This window comes from Bemisia tabaci, chromosome 4 (genome assembly GCF_918797505.1).
Source record: "Bemisia tabaci chromosome 4, PGI_BMITA_v3".
Classification (NCBI taxonomy): Eukaryota; Metazoa; Arthropoda; class Insecta; order Hemiptera; family Aleyrodidae; genus Bemisia; species Bemisia tabaci.
The window spans coordinates 48,010,935-48,032,480 of record NC_092796.1 but is presented as its reverse complement, the minus strand read 5'-3'; the positions used below and the strand labels follow the sequence as shown (position 1 = coordinate 48,032,480).

At 39.8% G+C, this 21,546-nt stretch overlaps 2 protein-coding genes across 6 annotated transcripts in view; one reads left to right on the top strand and one right to left on the bottom strand.

Moving 5' to 3' along the window:
* Positions 1-1,296: 1,296 nt before the first annotated feature.
* Positions 1,297-18,431, top strand: LOC109043734 (uncharacterized). Of its 2 annotated transcripts, none has more exons than XM_019061025.2 (4): positions 1,297-1,818; positions 5,920-6,357; positions 9,803-10,172; positions 17,761-18,431. In XM_019061025.2, exons 1-4 carry the CDS (start codon positions 1,771-1,773, stop codon positions 17,877-17,879), a joined length of 975 nt encoding a protein of 324 aa, XP_018916570.2. In that variant the 5' UTR covers positions 1,297-1,770; the 3' UTR covers positions 17,880-18,431. The 2 variants fall into 2 exon arrangements, with proteins under 2 accessions (XP_018916570.2, XP_018916569.2); XM_019061024.2 differs by having other exon boundaries at positions 9,803-10,395.
* Snr1 (SWI/SNF related, matrix associated, actin dependent regulator of chromatin, subfamily b, member 1) overlaps positions 18,397-21,546 on the bottom strand; it is a 13,004-nt gene continuing 9,854 nt past the window's right edge. For 2 of the 4 annotated variants that reach the window (XM_019061026.2, XM_019061028.2), the window contains exon 8: positions 18,397-20,125. In XM_019061026.2, coding sequence (XP_018916571.1) covers positions 20,077-20,125 — 49 coding nt within the window. In that variant the 3' untranslated portion in view covers positions 18,397-20,076. The remainder of the gene's footprint in view (positions 20,126-21,546) is intronic. The other 2 variants (XM_019061027.2, XM_019061029.2) reach the window with 1 other exon arrangement.

Here is a 21,546-nt window from a genome sequence, read left to right as displayed (position 1 = left end):
GCGATTCGATATTTTCGCCACCGTTGAGGTCACTGAGCACCGGCGCGGCGCAACTTGGTGCAAGCAAGAGAACCTAGGGCGCCTTCAAATTTTTCCATGCAACACGCGCATCCATGGAGTACGAATAGTTGCATCCAGGCGCTATGATCAACTTTAGACTCTTTTCGCGTATCTGTCGGCTGCAAAAGTGAGGGAAATGGAGAACGGATTGATGGTGAAGGTGAAATTACCATACCACGTATCTCGATTTGCGACTTTACATATCTCCTATCACATTTCACTATCTAAAGAAGGCCTAATTGAGGGGCTTGGAGGACATAAGTGAAGTTTTTGCTACTTCGAGAAATACGTGTTTGAAGTTTCGAAATTACATGGAGCCTTATGGCGGAAAGAAAGTTCATACTGACTTTTTAGTGCTTAAAAAGTAGAATTTGGGAGCGAATTATTCATAGGATATGCATTGAGACTAGTTTTACTTGAAATCAATGATATCTCAATTTTTCCAAGGACTGCACTTATGCGTCATGTCCTCCAAGCCCCTTAATTATCGTTTTCTCTGAATATTGATTAGTTTTTCTTTGTTCCTTGACGATATTTTCTAAAAATTTACCGCAAATATGTCGAGCAGTATTGTCATGAAAACAGGGAAAAAGTGAAGATTTTCAAACCGAAATACGTTCCGTATTAGAATTTCGTGGTTCGATTTTCAGCACTGTTGTTGTCGGTAAGCACTGGCGCGGCGCAACATGCACATTGCGAGTATTTCGTTGCGGACTTAGGGTCAATTTTCTTGCGGATCGTCACCAGTTCTGCCGTCAAATTTCTTCCGATAAAGTGTTTATTTTGAGGAACGTTGTGAACATTTAGCCTTGAAATTTTTACACTATTTGGATCAAATTACGAACAAAATTCTCTGAAAAATCGGAAGAAAAATATTTTTTAAATATTTCCATGAATTCTTGATTTATAAAGGGAATTTGGCAACGCTTAAAGGCTCATACGGCGTTCTTCCTTAGCACGGCAGAATGATTTTTCTTCTCCCTAATACATTACACACTGCTGAGACTATCAATCGTGCGTTTCTATTTTTACGGAAAAGAGGGGAAGTCAGAAGTGCGCGATTTGACATCCGGGTTAGGAAAAAAAAAAAAAAAAAAAACTTCAAAAGAGGCAGAGGAGTGAAGAGAGGTAAAAAAGGTTTGATGTCATTCAAGAGTCTACTCCGCAGCAATTTTCCGTTGACGACATTCGAATTTCGATATCCGCATACATACTGACGATAGAACTGACATTTTGAGAGCTCAAAAAACGCGCAGCTCATAAAAACTCCGGTCTTATAAAAGCGAAACCTTAAACTGATCTGATCGTTTAGAGGATCGCGCTCCTTTTAGTGCTCTTGAAATATTCTTTCTTATTTCTCAACGCGGCTTCAGCTTTTCAACCAGAATCTATACCATACCTTGCCATTTTTGCAGTGACTCATATATATCAGTAGGTAATCATAAGATAAGTACCAGAATATTATTCTTACATTGTCAGTGCGCATGTTTCGCTTACAATCAGTGTGAATTTAAGTCGGAGATAATCGTAAGGAAACAAATTCAGGCAGCTAAAGATTGACACGCGACATTGGTGGAGGAAAAGGGGGTTTTCAGAAATGGCAAGGAGTGCGAAATCGGGCTGCAGTGAAGCTCAGTGACACTGAAAGAAAAGCGTCACGACCAGAAAAAGTTAGGGGAGCTTCAACACGACACAACGGATCAGTCAACCATGTGGACCGTTTCTGTGATCTTCCTCGCGCTGGGTTTTGTTGCTTCGGTGAGTTGTTTTTAGAGACATCATTGATTGTAATAATGTCGGGCTAAAGGGTCCTTAAAAAAGAAATTCAGATTAATAAGTTCAGTGAAAAATCCAATTTGAGGCCAAATTTATGTTTTCAGTTTTCTTTGCCAACAATTACCTATAAGTACGTTGAGTCGGAATTTCAAACTATAATTAACCCTACTGAAGATCTTGATTCATTTATAAAGCCAACACTGCCGTGCTAAGGAAGAACGCCGTATGAACCTTCAGGCGTTGCCAAAATGCCTTTGATAAAACAGGAATTTCCTGGTAAACTTATGAATATTTGCCTTCCAATTTTTCGGATAATTTTGTTCGCAATTTTACCTGAAGTTCCTGAAAATTTCGAAGAAAAATATGCATACCTTATTCGCAAAAATAAAAATGTTATCGAAGGAAATTTGGCAACTCTCGAATGTTTATACGGTGTTCTTCCTTAGCACAGCAGAACACGGCACGATGGGAAAACTTGCGATCTGTTTATTTACTTATCTATTTCCATTTATAAATTCTCCGTTTATCGTCTTGGAATTCCTCTGGAAAGGGACAATTTTTAGATGTTCTTTGCGTCAAACGATGCAAACCCTGGTCAAAATTGGCGATAGGAGCTGCGTTTCAAAATACTATAAGAATTCTTATGGCCGGCCAAAGGAGGCGATAGAAAATCATATAGCTGGCTGTAGAAAGCGGAGAAAATCATAGAGCTGGGCTATACGAAGCGATAAAAAATTATGAAGGCGGGCTATAGTTCCTATCGCCGGATTATACACCTTATATCGCTATCTGCCATGAAAGGCTATAAGAAATTGTGTAGGAATTCGTGTGTTTTGAAAATCATTAAGTTTGATACGGAACCACTTTAATATTTACAAAACACACATTATATATTCCTTTGATACATATTTTTTTTAATCAATTAAAATGAGAATAATCCATACAGAGCGTGCAAACATTTCAAAATCATGAGTTGAAAAACGCTGACTCCGCCAGATTAAATATTAGAGCCTAACACAAAGCGGAGCGGCGACGCACTGGCGGCGCCTACAAACCTAACAGGGATGGTCACGTGAAAGTCACGCATTGCGCAACGCGTGAAGTATCCCTGTTAGGTTTGTAGGCGCCAATGCGCGTCTCGCGCTGGCTGCCCGCCTGCCGCGCCGCAGCGTGCCACGGCGCTTGAAGCAACTATTTCACACTAGAGGTATTGCACAGTATCATACGAAATTGAAGGCGCGCTAACATATTAGGAATGGCAGGCATCCATCAAAAGTACGGAGCTTTCCTCGCAAAATAAATCAACATACTACGGCCCAAAAAGAGAGCGGTAGTCCAAAAACTCACTAAGTCCTAGCATCCGTAATTAGTAACATTTAGTATACACTTTATCGCCTGGCTGTTGCTTAATCGCCATCGGCTATAAAAGGCTGTAAGAAATTGTGTAGCCAGCTATAGAAGCTATTGAAAATCTTACAGCTGGCTGTAGGTCTATGGTATTTTGGAACACAGATTCTACTGCAAATTTTTACCAGGAAAATTAACTCCTCAGAGCCATGCATAGTTTTCTCGTTTTATTTTTTTCCCACCTCAAGAGCCACCCTCTTGCCTCCGTTTGAAAGCATGAACACTCCAGGCCAGTGGTAGAGAGCTGTCAAATTTTTCAAGTTAAATACTTTTTTTTTCTCTTTCTCTCACCCACGCCAGGAACTTTCATTGCTGATTCGCGTCGCTTGCAAAGTATTTTACTACTACGTAACTGAATTTAATTCGCGAATTTTCCAATAGAAGCAATTTCAGTGGAAAAACTGCCTGAAGCATGCGAAAAGTAGAGACATTTTGAGATTTTGACCATCCTTGTGTATATTTGGGCTTCAAATAATGGTCCGGCAATACCTATCTCTCTTCATGCTTGTGCGAATCAAAGTTTTATGAGCTCCGAGAACTTACCAGTTTTGTACTCAGAGCAAGCGTTCTCAAGGAAAACCAGTAAAACCGCGGAGATTGGGAGGGAGGGTGGGGGTTTATGTCGTAATAGTAAAGAGCTTCAAGAAAATCAGCGCCTGCAAAGATCCTTTCGGAGAGGGTTACCGTAGCTGATTCACGGACGGGCAAGATACCGGTGGTGAAACTATCAAACCACTGATATTCATTGCTGCGTTTGAAAATTTTCGTCCTAATTTATGTCCACAATGGAATTCTGCTCGATATTTTTGCACGAAATTTCAAGATTACGTTATAGACATGGCGAGGAAAACCCCGAAGACACTGTGTGCAAAAAGGATAATGAGGCCCACCTTAGAAAATTAAAATGTGTTAGAAGATTTGCATGAATTCAAACCGAATTATGTGGTTTTGGCACTATAAGGATTGATTTTTCATTCTATATAGGGGAAAACAAGCAAATCTTGCGCTCGTAATCAAATTATATCGAGTCCGTCGAAAAATTAGAGAGTGAGAGTCGGGCGCGCGACGATAGGAGTAGACTCCTAACTTCGATCATCCAGTGCTACCTTCATTATGCGATACAACTGCTTAAAAACTGAATCAGAGTCCAAATGTCATGATGCTAAAAAATGAAATTTAACACGTAGAAACTTTTTGTTCGAGCATTTTTAATTTCAGGTCTACGAGAGGCCGTGATGGGCATTTGCCCTTTCGTTATTCCAATTTTACTGGAGTTTTTTGTTTCAAACGCAAAGAGCAAATCTCGACGATGCGGACATGATCCTGTCAAATGCTTTTGTATGCGCACTCATGGGAGTAATTGAGGGGGTGGGAGGGCGGGAGGGCCTTCTCCTCCCACAAATCTATTTGGCCTCTTCCAAAAATGGGAGGGGGTTTGCTGAAAGAATGCGTCACACTACTTTTATTTTTAAAATTGTAATTCGATCGATTTTTTGTCGAGCGAACCGCTCAAAATTGCCTCCGAGACGATTCAATTTCACAAATTTTTCCCGGGAGGAGATCTTGGCCCCTCTTCTGGAGCTAAAGAAAACCCCCGGATCCCCCTTAGGAGTTCGGAAAATCCCCCCAACCCTCCTTAAGAGCTAAAGGAGTCCTGATGACCCCTCTGATGGTGTGCTTTTTGATGCCACCTAGACTCCCTTTGATGAGGTGTCCCTTCGCCCCCCTCCCCCACAAAAAGTTAATAGTTCCACTCATGTACGCACTTGACACAGTAGCCAAAATCCGAAAGATTGGCGGCCTTTACATTGAAAACAATTATCAGATTTTACTGAAACTAGGGGGTAGGATACGCTCCCTGACCCTAGCGTTATTGGTTAGGATTTCAGGCGTTGCGGCTATCTGAACTTACCTCTTGTACAGTAAAAGCTCGTTAAGACGAAATACGGTTAAGACGAAAATCTGCTTAAGACGAAATTTTTTTCGGTCCCATGACACTTCCATAAGAGTCAATGTAAAAAAAATACGGATAAGACGAAATTTCGAAATTTTGACCCGTAACCAAAGCCGGTTGAGACGAAGAAAAATTTCCGATTTTTCTCCCTGAAATTGGGTAAAAACGACAAAAAAGAGCCAATTCTTAGGGGAAATAGACTTAGTTTTACGTACCTTGACATAAAAAGAGTAGGTTGAGAGTAGATCGTGGGTATCCTCTGTTTTGCTGAATGACTGAGATGCAATCGACAGTTCACGATAAACTAATTTGCGTATTTTAAAAAAATTCAAAATTTGGATTTCGTATTGTATAAAATTTAAAAATTTAAAACTGATAGATAATAATCTTTCAGAAAGTCATTCACTTAAGATAATCTTTAATTTTAGTTTGTGCGGATTTTGAAAGCTGTCCGGATATTAAAACTGCTTCCAAATTTTGGAGGCTGTTGAAAACTGTATCGTCCACGTCATTTTCCCGCTTATGCCGAAAAATTTCGTCTTAAGGGGAGAACGGTTAAGATGAAAAGCCGCTTATGACGAAATTTTTTTCGGTCCCTTCATTTTTCGTCTTAACGAGCTTTTACCGTATAGAGTAGATTGGCTTAGTTTTGACTCTACTCTTAATCTCTAAAATCGCACATATATTGAGACTATTGGTTTTCATCTCTCCTTTCCGAACAGACTCGCGGTCATCCAGCATCAGGGTCAATCGCTCGTCTTCCAGAAGCTCTCTCCATTGCCGGCGCTTGGACACCACAAACTCTCCCGGACGAAGATGCATTCGGCAACGACCCGCTAACCGTGGAACCGCCAACATCCGGAAACAAATCCGTCGCATCGGAAGCGGTAAAACATGAAACCGGGGAAGCATTGAGCAAGACGGGCGTACCTGCAATCGGAGGGCTGAAAGGAACCCTGGGGTTCTTAGTAGAACCCGAAAAAATCCAAGCGGAACCGGAGAGGGAGAGTTTGAAACCCACGGTTCCCCCGGAGCTGTGGACGGAGCAAACTGGTTGGCACCCTGGCAGAGGGGCAGCAACTGATACGATGACGTCTGTGGTTGGTCTGGTTGAGCAAGAAGACACCCGCTCGGAGCCGGAACCCAACAGCGATCTGAAGGTAATTTTGACCGAAAGGTTCGGTTCAGGGTTTGGTTCATACAGGGTGATCCAAAAGTCCCTTCCACCCCCTCTAACTTTTTACCTAATTGAGGTACAGATTTGAAACTTGGGGGATATTCCTAGGTAAAAGGGAGCTACTTTTTGGCCCCCCTAAAACTTTTAGGGGGCCCCCCTTGGGGGGCAACGGCCCCCAACTTTTAATTTTCAAATGGGAAGACCCCCTTTGTGATAGCTCGTTCGAAAGAGCATAAAAAAAGAAAACTTTTCGCGCAAACCCGAAGTCAATATCTCAAACCGTTTCAAAATGGCGGCCGGTTAAAGTTCAAAATGGCCGAAAATTCACACCGGTTATTTGTCGATGGATTTGCGCGAAAATCGGTATGTAGGGGTATTTTGACACGAGAAAAACGAATTTGACGTTAGATTTTCAAAAAAAACCGAAATTTCCAAAATGGCCGCCGGTTAAAGTTTAAAATGGCCAAAAATTGTCACCTCGGTTTTTTGCTGATGGATTTGCCTAAAACTTGGAATTTGAGAGTATTTTGGCATAAGATAAACAAATTTGAACTTAGATTTCTAAAAAAAAAAACAGTTTTTGGTCATTTTGAACTTTAGCCAGCGGCCATTTTGGAAATTCAGATTTTTTTTGAAAATCTAACGTCAAGTTCGTTTTTCTTGTGTCAAAATACCTCTAATTACTGGTTTTCGCGCAAATCCATCGACAAATAACCAGTGTGAATTTTCGGCCATTTTGAACTTTAACCGGCCGCCATTTTGAAACGGTTTGAGATATTGACTTCGGGTTTGCGCGAAAAGTTTTCTTTTTTTATGCTCTTTCGAACGAGCTATCACAAAGGGGGTCTTCCCATTTGAAAATTAAAAGTTGGGGGCCGTTGCCCCCCCAAGGGGGGCCCCCTGAAAATTTTAGGGGGGCCAAAAAGTAGCTCCCTTTTACCTAGGAATATCCCCCAAGTTTCAAATCTGTACCTCAATTAGGTAAAAAGTTAGAGGGGGTGGAAGGGACTTTTGGATCACCCTGTATATGGCATGTTCGTGCGAAGTTGAGGTCATACACTGAAAAATAATTCTCGGCGTTTTTACCACGGTCCGTTGGTACCTTTACCATCTCACTTTTTTACCAATTATTGGTAATTTCACCAAGACAGACCGGTAAGCTTACCTAAAAACCGGTATTTTTACTGTTTTTTTCAGGTAAGAATACCACTTGTATTGGTAATCGATTCCCGGTAACTTTACCATTTTATCTTGGTAATTCTACCACAGTCGATAAAAAATATTGGCATTATTACCAAGGTCCAGTAAAATTACCAAGAAAGTTCAATAATTTTACCGGAGATTTCTCGGTAAAATTACCAATTCCATAAACGGTAATTTTACCAAGAAAAAACTGGGATCGAATAGAACCCTGAATTCTAGGTAATTTAACCTTTTTCTTAGTAAATACACCGAGATTTTTTTTCCAGTGTATAGATCTCTGAAGTTTTCGGATCACGTATTTGAAAACTTGAGGTCCGGCTGCCGAAGTTCGGGTCAGACATCGAGGCACTTCGGTAAGTACCGGAGTACTTCCGATGTGTGACCCGAACCTTTCGGTATGTATCGAAGTACTTCAGATGTCTGACCCGAACTTCGGCAGCTGGACCTCAAGTTTTCAGTTACGTGATCCGAAACCTTCAGAGATCCATATGACCTCAACATCGGGTCCCATGCACGAACTTTTTTCTCCGTGTATATTTTCTTTCCAGGTGTAGAGAGTACGGAACTGGGTCCCACGAAAACTCTAAAGCCCGCAATTCAGACAGTCAAACTTTACATCAGACAAAAGCGGAGGAAAAGTTGGATGGAAGGTTGAAAGCAACACAATTTTATTCAATTATTGTTGCCATGGGCTGTGGAATATCGTCAAACGGTATCACAAATCCGGCTTGCCGAGGTTCAGCTTCGGCTAGTGTCGGTCGGAGGATTTCGTTCCAACTTTCCGTTCAACTTTCCACCCAATTGGCGCTATGATGTGCAGGACAAAAAAAGAGGATAAAGGGAAAATGGAGGGATTCTGATGGTTAAAATGGGTGGCTGTTGTAGACTACGGGGCCTCTGTGGGTCGTCGTTAGTTAGTCCATTACTTACCTCCTTTTTCCGATGCAACTTCCCGCTTCCACCGATAGGATTCCTCCATTTTTCTGTCTTCTTTGTATCTAGCTATATATCTTTATCTACCTACCAGTTTCAATAATCAGCCCGTGGATGAGTGTAATCTCGCTTCTTTAATTTTTTTCTCTAGAGCGTAATGTTAATCATCATTTTATGATATTTACGAATTATTCTGATGTTATGTAGTAGCTACTGCGGGTTAATTAAAGCGCTGGGTGCTGGAAGGGCATTTCTTGGTTGCAGTATGGCTCAAAATCTCCGCTAACGTTTCATCCATTATGATTAAAGCAAATTGATGTAATTTTTTGTAACTTTTACTGAATATATCCTTCATGATTTCACGGTGTTGAAACGTTATAAATTTCAGAAAATTCACGCCACAGTTTCCTCTGTAAAATAAAAATTAGCACTGGAGGGTCTGAAACACCGCAACCAAAAATGCCCTTTTTGCACCCAACGCATCAATTATTGAAGTTTTTGGACAAAGTAATAAAGCCTCTTCGTCAATCTTGTCTATCCATCGAGGGACTTGGAGGACAAGGTGCAGAGAGTACCTATATTGAGAGAGTATGGCCACTGGGCCCCATGGAGAGGCTTAGGACCCAAAAATGGCGGTGCTTTGTTTTGGTTTTTGTGGATTGGAGGGGGGTCATTGCCAACTTTTGACGGTTATCACCAACCGCACTTGCTGCCAACCTTACTACATCTAAGATAATTTTTCTCAAAAATTGCACACGATTAGCCTTAAAAATATGTAAAGATGTCGCAATAGTGCATTTGAGTAAATTTCTCGTTACGATAAGCAAAGAAAACTACATTTTGAGTCATTTTGCATTAGATTAATTTATGGCGTCCGCCATTTTTGGGTCCTAAGGGCTCCATTTAGCCTAAGATGGCTGAGCCAAACAGAGATGGTAACCCCAGTGGCCATACTCTCTCAATATACGTACTCTAAAGGTGCATAAGTGCAGTTGTTGAAAAAATTGAACTATTAAAGATTTTAAGTAAAATTAGTCTTGATGTATATCTGTGAAAAATTCGCTCGCAAATTCCAATTTTTAAGCATCAGAAAGTCAGTTTGAACTTTCTTTCCGCCATGAGGATCCGTGTAATTTCGAAACTTAAAACACGTACTCCTCGAAACAGCAAAACCTGCACTTATGCGCCTTGTCCTCCAAGCCCCTCAATTTCAATAATCAGCCCGCAGGTTGCTATGGAGGCTGATTTATATACGTTCACTACTGATTCTCTAACATTCCTCCTTTCTTCAGATGCGTATGAACGCTAGCCCGGTTCAACATGTCGGATTTACAATCGAGCGACAAAGGCTTGAGCTGAAGCCCGGAAAAACTCCAACTGCAACGGAGCAGGAGGGAGTCAGTCAGGAACCTGAGGCAGGACATCGTCTGGAACCGCGAGCAGCGAGCAGGACCGCCATCGTCCAAGTCCATATTCCCGTGCCCAACCTGAGCCCCGTGATACAACGCGTACATCAGGCTAGTAATAACCTGCAGCGAGACGCCCTAAACGGAATCACTAACGTAGCTACACACAAACCCGTGATAAACGGGCGTGTTCACGGGGGAAATGCCTTCTGGTTGCTCCATAGAGGGAAGAGATGGATTAAAAGGCTCTTAACCGGTAAGAAAGATCTCCGGCCGTACGACTATAATAAATTGGGGGTTGCGCCACCGAAAGAAACTCCATCGTTGGGAGCTTGGTACCTTCAACAGGCCCGGCTGCAGAAGCAGCAACTTCCGCCTCAGCAGCATCTTCCGCCTCAACAGCATCTTCCGCCTCAGCAGCAGTGGCAGTGGGGGTGGCCTCAACCGGCGCCTCCTCATGGCGTTTTTCATGGCAAACGGTAATCAAGCTCTCCAAGCAAATATTCGTTAGAGAAGAATATCAATGGCCAAACTCGGTAAACACGCACCTATCTCAAAAAGTCCACTTTACAAGGGGGGGGGGGGGGGGAGTCCTGGCCAGTGTTCGAAACTCGCAGGCGCCAACGCGCCAAATGCGCCTAAGAAATCGGGCATGGTGCCTAAAAAATGAAGGCTGTGCGCCAACGTGGCCCCTACAAACTGCCCCTATCCCCTCCTCCCCCAAAAATCCTAATTTATCTTTTTGATGAATTTTCGAAGTTTCCCCCAAGGTTACAGTTACTAGTTCTGTGACTGAAACATCTTGCGTCTAACTTTTCACTAAATGCGCCGTGATGTATGGGCAAAAAGTCAATCTATTGGCCCCTAAAAAATCTTCAATGGCCCCTAAAAATCGAGCTTGATGCGCCACATGGCTCCTAAAACTCAAAGGTGAGTTTCGAACTCTGGTCCTGGCCTTCGAACGAGACTTCCTTTTTTTTTTAATTTTTATTTTTATTTTTTTTTTTTATTTTTTTTTATAAATACCGACGTTGACTTTCGCTGAACTTCACACGACATTTTCGGCTCTGGAGATTCAAATTAAGTATGGGAATAAGCTCCTTGAAGTTGTTTGCACTCTAACCTGTAGCGAGGCGAACTTAGCGATGAATTGACTGATCTGTCATTCGAACCAACGGAAAAGAATCGGTTATCAGGGCGTGCGCGACGAACACCGTAATAATCGATTCTTTGGTGTGGCTTTAATTATAGGAAAATATCATTAGTCGATTATCACACTCCTGACTCTGTACTGGAATAGCACCGGCTTGAGTTGCCAAAGTCGGCACGTTGCTCTCGAGCAGATCACCCAAACTTTTTGTGAATGATCGATTATCGATACTTCCCCATTTGAATCCATGGTAAAGAATCGATTACTAAGGTGTTCGCTGCGAACACCCTGTTAATCGATCCTTTTCCATAGGTTTAAATGGCAGATTAATCGATAGATCGCGAATCGCGCCACGCCACTGAACTTGAGTCGTAATGTAAATGGGAGAGATGACACCATGTTCTGCTCGACGAGTTCCGAACCCGGTGTGCGCCGAGCTTCGGTCACTTTTTCGATACATGTTCGGTCTAAAATGGTGGTGTGGAATACGTGGTGATTCTTGCCTTCTTTGTTTACATCGGATGGCCGGGTACTCGTGTGTCGAAAACAATCGATCATGTATCGATAAAGTAACCCGGCGTCACACGGGAGTCTCGGAATTCGGGACCTGGAAATCGCTTGAAAGTGGCGCCAGCTCTATCACTTACACTACGACTTTATGTACTCTGTGGGTCCTCCAGACGTGGGCCAAACAGTTTGGCGACTTTAAAAAAATCCCTAAATTAACAACCCTAAAAATTGAAAACTTTGGCCTCGAAAAAGAGGAATGCATGCCTGCAGACTGCAGAGCTTACCACGACTCTGATCTGAGGGGAACCCGTTAAACGCGGTTTTATCGAGTGGATATGGTACGAGAACCTCGAGTTAGATACAAGTTAAAATCTCAACTTAACATTTTAATCAATAATCTATAACGATAAAAGAAAACTCAGTCTAATAATATTTGTACATCTTGAAAAGTATCACTTAAATCCATAGGTACCTAACTAAAAATGAATGAGCTGGAAAAAAATTCGCTACGTAAAAATAAGTGGATTGTACCGAGGGAATCATATATTCGGCTAACAGCAGATTCACAATTTAAGTAAAATAAGAGAAAATCCTGTATTACTAGGTATAAAAAATATATAATTAGTTATTTTTATTTTTCTTTAAACTAGGAACTGTAGTAACTAGTGGTACATTTTATTGTAGAACAAATAGGTAACATTTTTCTTATGATTTTGCGATTCTTACTATTATTATCTATTTTATTACTTTAATCTAGTGGTTTTCATAGTGTAAGTGTGTTAAGATTTGTTCAAAATTTTAATACGTTAGGAATATATTTAACTTCCATCAATAAAACAAAAAATATTATCATAGTTCTGTGTGAATCAAATTAGTTCAGCCACGGATTTTCTGATATTACAAGTGATGTTCTTTGGTTATTACTACATTTTCTAACGATCAAAATAAAGATATTCAATTTTTCAGTGTTTTCAATAAGTCTCCGAGGTAGTTTTTCATTTGCCTCTTAGGAGGCATCACTTCAAATTGCATCCATCGGATTGAAGGCGAACTTGATTTCTCGTTACTGTTTTTAGTTATTAGAATAGGAGCGCGAGAGAGGGCTACATTTTAACTTTTGCGACTCATCTCTATGTCAATAACAAAAAATCTTTTTTCTGAGAGGAGAATGGAGTAGAAGTTACAGAACGATCCGCTGCAACTAAACATTCGAAGATCGTAACGAAAGTCACTCCGTTGGATGTCCTCCGGACATCACGCTGAGCTAAAATGCGTGATACAACTATTTCAACTCCTGAGCCGCTCAAATTGCATTCATCGAGTTGAAGGCGAACTTAATCTCTCATTCCCGTTTCCGATTGTTCCGGAGCGTGTGAAAGGGTCTATATTCTAACTTTTGCAACCTATCTCGATGTCAGTTTTAAAAGAAATTTCTGTGGAGAGAATCGAGTAAAACCTATTAGACGTTTCGCTGCGATAGTCCATTAAACATTAACACGAAGATTACAACAGCCACTCGTCCCTGGACATCACACTGATTGTGAGCTAAAATGCGAGATATAACTATTTGATACTTGATTGAGCCGCTCAAATGCCATCCCAGGGTTGCAAGTTTAACCAAATTTCAAAATTTCCTGACTTTTCCCTGATATTCTCTATGACTTACTCATTGGATAAATTTGTAACCGACGGCGCTGAAATTCTTTGACGCATTTCCCTGACTTTTTTCAAATAAATAAGCAAAAGGTTCATCGAGGGGCTTGGAGGACAAGGCGCATAAGTGCAGTTTTTGGTGTACGTTTTGAAATATGTGTTTGAATTTTCGAAATTACACGTATCCTTATGGCGGAAAGAAATTTCAAACTGACTTTTTGATACTTAAACATCCCTGGTAAAAATTGCCAGTAGAATCTGTGTTCCAAAATATCATAGACCTACAGCCGGCTGTAAGATTTCCAATAGCTTCTATAGCCGGCAACACAATCTCTTATAGCCTTTTATAGCCGATGGCGATTAAGCAACAGCCTGGCGATAAAGTGTATCGACGGTGTAAGTCCGCAATCACATAACTCGTTTGCGGTGTCTGAAAATCTCCGCCTCTATGTTATTATTTTAAAGCAGAACAAATTGACATCATTCTTTGAAGTTTATGCAGAATTTTCTTCGCATAGAGAAGGAAAATCACGGCTGTTTTGAAGAATGGCCGCTGAGTAGTTTTCCGTTTAAAAAATAAAGTATGACAGGAAGTCTGCGACGTCGCAAACCGAGTTATGTGATTGCCGACTTACACCGTCGGTGTGCTAAACGTTACTAATTACGGATGCTAGGACTTAGTGAGTTTTTGGACTACCGCTCTTTTTTTGGGCCGCAGTATCTTGATTTAATTTGGGAGGAAAGCTCTGTACTTTTGAAGGATGCCTGCCATTCCTAATATGTTGGAGCGCCTTCAATTACGTATGATACTGTGCAATACTTCTGGTGTGAAATAGTTGCGGCGGACAGGCAGCCAGCGCTGAACGTGCATTGGCGCCTACAAACCAAACATAGATACTTCACGCATTGCGCAATGCGTGAAGTATCCCTGTTAGGTTTGTAGGCGCCAGTGCGCCGCCGCTCCGCTTTGTGTTAGGCTCTAATATTTAATCTCGCAGAGTCAGCGTTTTTCAACTCATGGCTTTGAAATGTTCGCACACTCTGTATGGATTATTCTCATTTTAAAAAGAGGAAAATATAATGTGCGTTTTGTAAATATTAAGGTGATTCCGTACAAACTTAAAGATTTACAAAGCGCATAAGAATTTCTACACAATTTCTTATAGCCTTTTATAGCCGATGGCGAAAAAGCAACAGCCAGGTGATAAAGTGTAAAGCCCGGCGATAGGAACTATAGCCCGGCTGTATAATTTTTTATCGCTTCGTGTAGCCCGGCCGTAGGATTTTTTCCACTTTCTACAGCCAGCTATATGATTTTCTATCGCCCTCTTCAGTCGTCTATAAGAACTCCTATGGTATTTTGAAACGCAGCTCCTATCGCCAATTTTTACCAGGGATTGGACTTTGGAAGCGAATATTTCACAGAGTATACCTTGAGACTAGTTTTACTTAAAATAATTAACATCTCAATTTTTTCGAAAACTGCAATTATGCCCCTTGTCCTCCGAGCCCTTCAATTAAAAAAGAAACAGCGACGCAAACTTTGAAGCACCGGAATCGTATGCCTGGAGTTGAAACTTGCAAATAACCCGGCTACGACAATATACAGACTGTTTAGAAATTTTGCAAAATACTTCACGCCAGAATTGGAAGAAAAGGTAGAAAAACTAATCAAGAACAGATCGGTGTTAATACTTATTTGCCAAGACAAAGCGTCGATATATTGAGATTACGATATTTTCGTATCGTAGAGACTGCCGCGGTAACGTTAAGTGTGCGATTATGGACCCACGTAGACCATTGCGTTTTCATGGGCGGGAGGTTTGAATTCACGCGTCGAGAAACATTAAATCGGCAGAGCACAGGAGAAGGAGAGCATTCCATGAGCCGCCCTGCGCCGTCTTCAACGCGCATGGCGCACGACTCGCCTTTCATTATTACACTTTAACTAGCGTTGAGAGTTCACTAATTACTTCACACGGCCAGCAGCCTGATTGTTGAAATTTTTTGTTTGTCGTGACGACATAGATGACATAGGTCAAAGGGCGGAACGTGATTGGTCGGCTATGTCTTATTGCTGCTTTGTCGTGCCTATGTCGCGTCGGGCTGAACTCGCGACAAGCTAACGGCTTCTCTTGAGTTTCCGACGGTATGTCGTCCATTCCACCTGACAAAGGCACGGCAAAGCAGCGATAAAGACATAGCCGACCAATCACGCTCCGCCTTTCAACCTATGTCGTCCCGACAAACAAAAAATTTCAACAATCAGGCTGCAGTGTGTAATTTTAAAAGTCGAAAATAAAAAGGAAAATTTACACGATATACGAGTTTCTCCGCCAGGGAGCTCTCCCCACAAGAAAGCGTTCAGCACCCGCCCGTTCGGGGCGCCGTGGGCGTGCTGCCAGCTAGTGCGGAACGCGCACTGGCCCCTACAAACCTGAGGGGATACTTCACGCATTGCGCAATGCTTGAAGTATCCCCTTAGGTTTGTAGGCGTCAGTGCGGGTTTCGAGCTGGCAGCGGCAGCACGCCGCGCCGCAGCGTGCCATAAACTTTCCGTCAGTTAATAATAGGTCAGGGTGTTAAAATGTAGGCAATTTGACATCAAATTCTAAATTAGCAACTCAAAACAATATAGGTTTGGAAACTTTCGTGATCTTTCAGTCGTTATCCGACTTATTTCTTCCTATTCTTGAGTTTTGGACCACAGTGCGCCGCGGGTTGGCGGCTGCTCATGAAATTCTCCCCTGTGCTCAGCCGACATTAAATATTTTGGTTAGGAGTCAATTTCAGTGATTTCCGCTGCACAAATCATATTCTACGTTAAATTATAATTTTAATTTAGAAATGTGTATCAAAATGCTTAACTTCGTACCTTGTCTAGTGGTTCATTTTGTTTCTATGTATACAAGAATTAGTATCTGTGTCACAAAAGCGTCACGAGGGTGAGCGTCGAAAGATCCTGAAATCGTACCGTGTTTTATAAACGGCCCGCCCTCACTCAAATTACGGTTATTATTTAAGTATGCTTTTTGAATTAAAGCGACATTTTTCTAAATGATGGCAATGCTCAGTACGGCACGATGACTGGATCGTCCACAGAGCTAACAGAGTGAAGATGTAGCATTTGCATACGAAAAAGTTAATTGAAGCGCGGTACCGATTAATTTTCAGCTCAACAATATCCCAAGTAGCGTTTCTCAACGGAGAAAATCGCTATATATTACGATTTTATCGGCGATAAAATCGCTAAGGGCCGAATTTTATCGGTCCTTCCATCGCACTTAAATATAAGATACTTAGGACGGGTCTCGACTGCACTTAAGTCCGGCTTAGCGCTTCTGATTGGCCGGTGGTGCGGTTTGAACTCATCGATGGATGTTGCACTCCGTGCGAAAGAGCCGACAAAATTCGGCCCCTGGATCGAGGATCATCACATCTGAGTGATTATCCGCGATCTTGCGCGATAATTATCGCGCTTTTATCGCCCGACAATAAATCGCGATATTTTCGAAATAAAAATCGCGATAAATGGCGATTAATCTCGATCTTATCGGCAAAAATTGATCACGATTTTATCGAACCAAAAATTGCGATGTGTAGCGATTTAATCGCCATATGTCGCAATTTTTAATGCTATAATATCTCAATATATTACCACCGATATAATCGCGATAACCAAACCGATAAAATCGCTATTTATCGCGATCACTGCTACTTGGTATGGAGATCAACGCAAATCAGACCCCACTTGCACCCTGTTAAGTCCGATTAAGACCTTTCATGCTCAGGGGTCAGGGTAGACATGATACAGGGTTATTCAAAAGTCACGCACCACTGGCCATAACTTGAGTTCTAATTTAGATATCGATATGCGGTTTGTGGCGTTTTTTCTCATATTGAAAGGCAAACTTTTTCAGGTACTTTCCAGTTTTGGAGCCCCTCAGGGGGAGGGAGGGGGGTGGGATGCAACTCAAAAATTTCAAATGGCCGCCCCTCTCATGGCCAGTGGTGCGTGACTTCTGAATAAGAATAACCATGAAGACCTATGAAGTCAATGAAAAAATTTAACTGGCACGGGATTCCTGCTGTTACATGTGCTTTGTCCTTCGGTCTTGAAACATAAAGCTCATAATGGATGAAAACTTTTATTGACTTTGAAAATTTCTCACTTGTTAAGAAGGTTAAACATAATTATTTCTTCGTTTTTTTACGAATTTTTAAGTCAAGTCCCTTAAAAGTGAATGAAATGCAAAATTTCGGTGCTTGGAGGCAGAAGCTGCTTTTCACAAACCTGCATTTGGTATACATAAAATAAGACATTTGCAGAAGAAGAAATTTTTAATTCATTTGTCTTGTTCTGATATTGATTTAGATTTTGATCAGACGAACTTTTGAGTAATATTTATTGAAGAATAAATTGATCACAAAAGAGTATAAAGAATGATCAAAACCTAGGGGTAAAATTTCGAGGTTCAATGAGAATATTATCTGAATTTCCACCACTGAATTAAATTCTCGATTTTTCCAGGTTTCGTCTTACTCTTCCAGCTCCAGTACAAGGGGCCCTCAAAACTGCCAAAGCTGCTCTTGAGATCATTTAATGAAATGTGGCAATATCATCTTGAACTTGGAGGGAGTGCAGCGTAACAGGTGGAGAGTATAGAAGAGGCGGCCACTTAAGCGGAAATCTGAATTTAACTCTCTCCGAGATCTGTCTTAATACAACCTACTAAACTAATTTTAAACTTGAATAATAAAGTAATATCTTCCTTATTAAGGAGCATTTACTTGAAGATAACCCTTTAGGCCCATTGGAAGTTTAAAGCACATCTATCCTCTGAAAACTATACCTTGTAACATTTGATTTGTTCTTTTAATCTGCAATTACAGATGTCTCAAATGTACCTCAGCCCTTCAGGGGCCATGTGGCAAAAGTATGTTCAATTGTAGTCAGTTATTTATTAACAAAAAAGGTTCCAAAATTTCACCAGCCTGACCATAGAAAAAATTCAATGCAGGTATTACTTACATGATTATTATTTTATGCAGTTATTATATAGTAAGTGGTGACCCTGCAGACTATGCACAAAGTTTTACTGTTGCAAAATTAGACTCTTATGCAAGAATCAGTAGGGTGCATAAAAAAGAGAAATAACAGGAAAAATTTGCATTGAAGCATTTATATTTTGTTGAAAAATTGAGAAAGAAAATAACAACGTATAGCTAGGAATCTGTACAAAAATTAACATGTAAATTTTGACTTTTATACAAATGTTCTATCTGCTAATGGTGACAAAGCAAACATCGATTTCATGTTGGAATATTTTTTTTTTTCAATACTCAGATTACAATGATATGTAGGACTGTTGACTGAATATTTTGAGTTTAAGTTACCCTCTTATTGGACAAGATCATGCTAAATTAAACTTTAATGGAGCATCAATAACTATTTTCATTCTGAATGATAAGGAATATAGGTTGGTTTTTGAATTTGTATCCTTTACACTGTCATTATATCCTGATCGTAAATGTTCATGGAAGATTAAATTTTTGTTAATTTTAGGTCTGTGGAAAGAGGATTTGAAAACTGTGTAATTAGTTTGATTTTCTCGGTGTTTAGAGTCAATTACTATTCAAAAAGTTACCCTGTCATTAACAGTTTTTGCAGATCTTATTGATTATTTAACACACAGAAATTTACCTGTAAACATTTACTTACATTTATGTTCTACCATTTTGAATTAATTATTTTTCCTGGTTTAGTGATAATCTTGTAGTTAAAAGACAATATTATTAATAATAATATTCTTTAATATTATTTCTGGAGACATTTTCCTTACAGTTATAGGTGCAGATCCTGAGTGCCTACTACTGAGGAAAATTGACTTTCAAAACTGAATAAATCAACAATACATCAGAGTCTTTTAGACATTGCAACTTTAAGAGGAAAATTTAATTTTGATCGCAGATTGGTCCCTGAAAACTTACGATTAGAATTGTACTAGAAACCCATTTTCAGGAGCTATTTTTTATTTCATTTTTAAAATTCTAGACAAGCAATTTCAAGTAAAAGTATGTCTTCAAAAGATTGAGAAATTAAAATTTTTTTACAATAATATCAATGACTGAAAACAGTTCCTTACGATTAAAACTACATGGAATTTTCTTAAAAAAAGTTGAGGTTCTCTGGAAATTTCTTCACAATTTAAGTGGCGAAAAGATGAGATGATCGAAGGATATTGCAGGTAACAGAGTTACTTATTTTTTTTTTTTATTTTGTGTTAAAAGTAAAAAAATTGCAAGGAGGCTTGGGGCACAAACACACTTTAACCTAAATACTCAGGCAAAAAATAAAGCTCTTTGCAAAGGATACCCTGAGATAAGTTTTACTTGAAATGCCCAATATCATATTCTTATTAAAATTGTTACTCAACTTTTATATCCTCACTACCCTTCAATCATTGAGGCTGATGCTTCCATTATTTAAATTTGACCATTAAACTACTCATATTGTAGCGGAATACAAGGTTAAAGTGTAAAATGGTTTAAAAGAAATAGCTTTGACTTCAGAATCATTACCTACTCCATGAGATATTCGATTGAATGAAAAAATTGATCAAACGACTGTAGGTGTGTGAAAAACTAAAAAATCCAACAGGTTCAAGCAACTTTGAGTTAAAACAACAACAATAAAGTTATCGGTGGGAATTCCACTCACCATCCTGATCCGGTGTTTGCCAGACGGCGCATTCGGCTGCAAAAGAGAAAAAATAGGAATGATCAATTTGTAGCGCTAGCTAGGAAAGAGCGAGATCAAAGGAAAAAATGAAATTAATCCTTTAAATTAAGGTTTTTTAAATCCCGGTGTGGTGTTAGCCAACCTTCGCATTCGGCTGAAAACAAAGAAAAAAACAATTATTAGCTCTTGAACGGAGAGGATTCTTTGATATCATGCAAAAGGAGAAATAGTGGAAGGCAACTACTTGCAGAATAACTTAAGTATTTTTCGAAGTGTTAGTTATTACTACATATTAGATATCAGTGACTCATCCTCAAGGCTTTTGAAGAGAGTGTGTTGCAATTCGATGGCAAAAACAACAAGACCATAAATCTTGGTTGAAAAAATTCAAAATTTCTGCCAACATTACTTTTTAACTAGAGAATGCCTGCTCAGTAAAAAAAGAAAAAAGTAAAAAATGGAAGGGTGCTGCCATAAACGATGTGTGAAAACATCGTTGCAACGTTTTCGCAAACGCTTTGCCTGGCAGTTAGATTATGATTTAAAATTATAACAGCATAGTCATAGAACGGTGAAGAAATAAAAGGGGAAATTTCAAGTAGGTGCAGGAATTTTGAAATTGTTCTAGTGTTATACTTGATTTTGAGGTTCCACCATCGAATATCTGCACAAAAGATATGTCGAGAGGAAGACAGGATTAGGCATGAAAAAAAAAAGTTACTGAATGAAATTAGACGTGAGTAAAAAAAAATATTGAAAGTGCTTGGAAAAAGTAAAAGATGTGAGGGATAAGTTACTCAGTTATTATTTGCAGGGATAAGCATTTAAGCTATTCATGTTAGTTGTAAGCATTATATAGTTGCATCTATTACATGATCTATCTATTAGAATCTCAGTTGCAATGATATTTGTGATGATGTTTATTTCCATTAGAAAAATTAACGAGATATTGATAGCTCATAATTCACGTAACCGAACTTTTTTTGCTCAATGCACAATGAGGACCCATTACCAACAGAGTACAAGACAAGATTGCTTCTGTTAATGTTTAATTATAAGGCGCACAATTATGAACTTTGAATTAGGAACTGAGAAAATCTTTAGGACACATCTGACATTCAAAAACAACTGTGGATGGATGTGGCCTGTGCATACCTCAACTTCAATAATCAGTATTGAGCTTGTATATCTTTGTAAAAATGCATAAATTTCTGAATAAATGTAACCAAGAACAGCTACTAAAATTAGCATTCATTAAAAAGAATTGCAGGTGTCCATCTACTACATTCAAAGCATTGTGTATTGTAAAATCATGCAGGAAAAAACACGCGAACAAGAAAAAAAGGAAGAACCAAGACAAATATGCTAAATATCCTTTCTTGAACTTACATGCAATAAAAATTAACTATTCAAGGAGACTGATAACAAATGGGAGAAGAAAGACACTCTCCAGGAGGTTTTTTTCCCCCAAAAATGCTGGAAAAAAAGCTTCAGAGCACCTTACAGGATTAATTCTATCATTAGTAATCAGAATTAAATCTGTTATTAGATATTTGCTTGTGTGAGAGTGTGTGA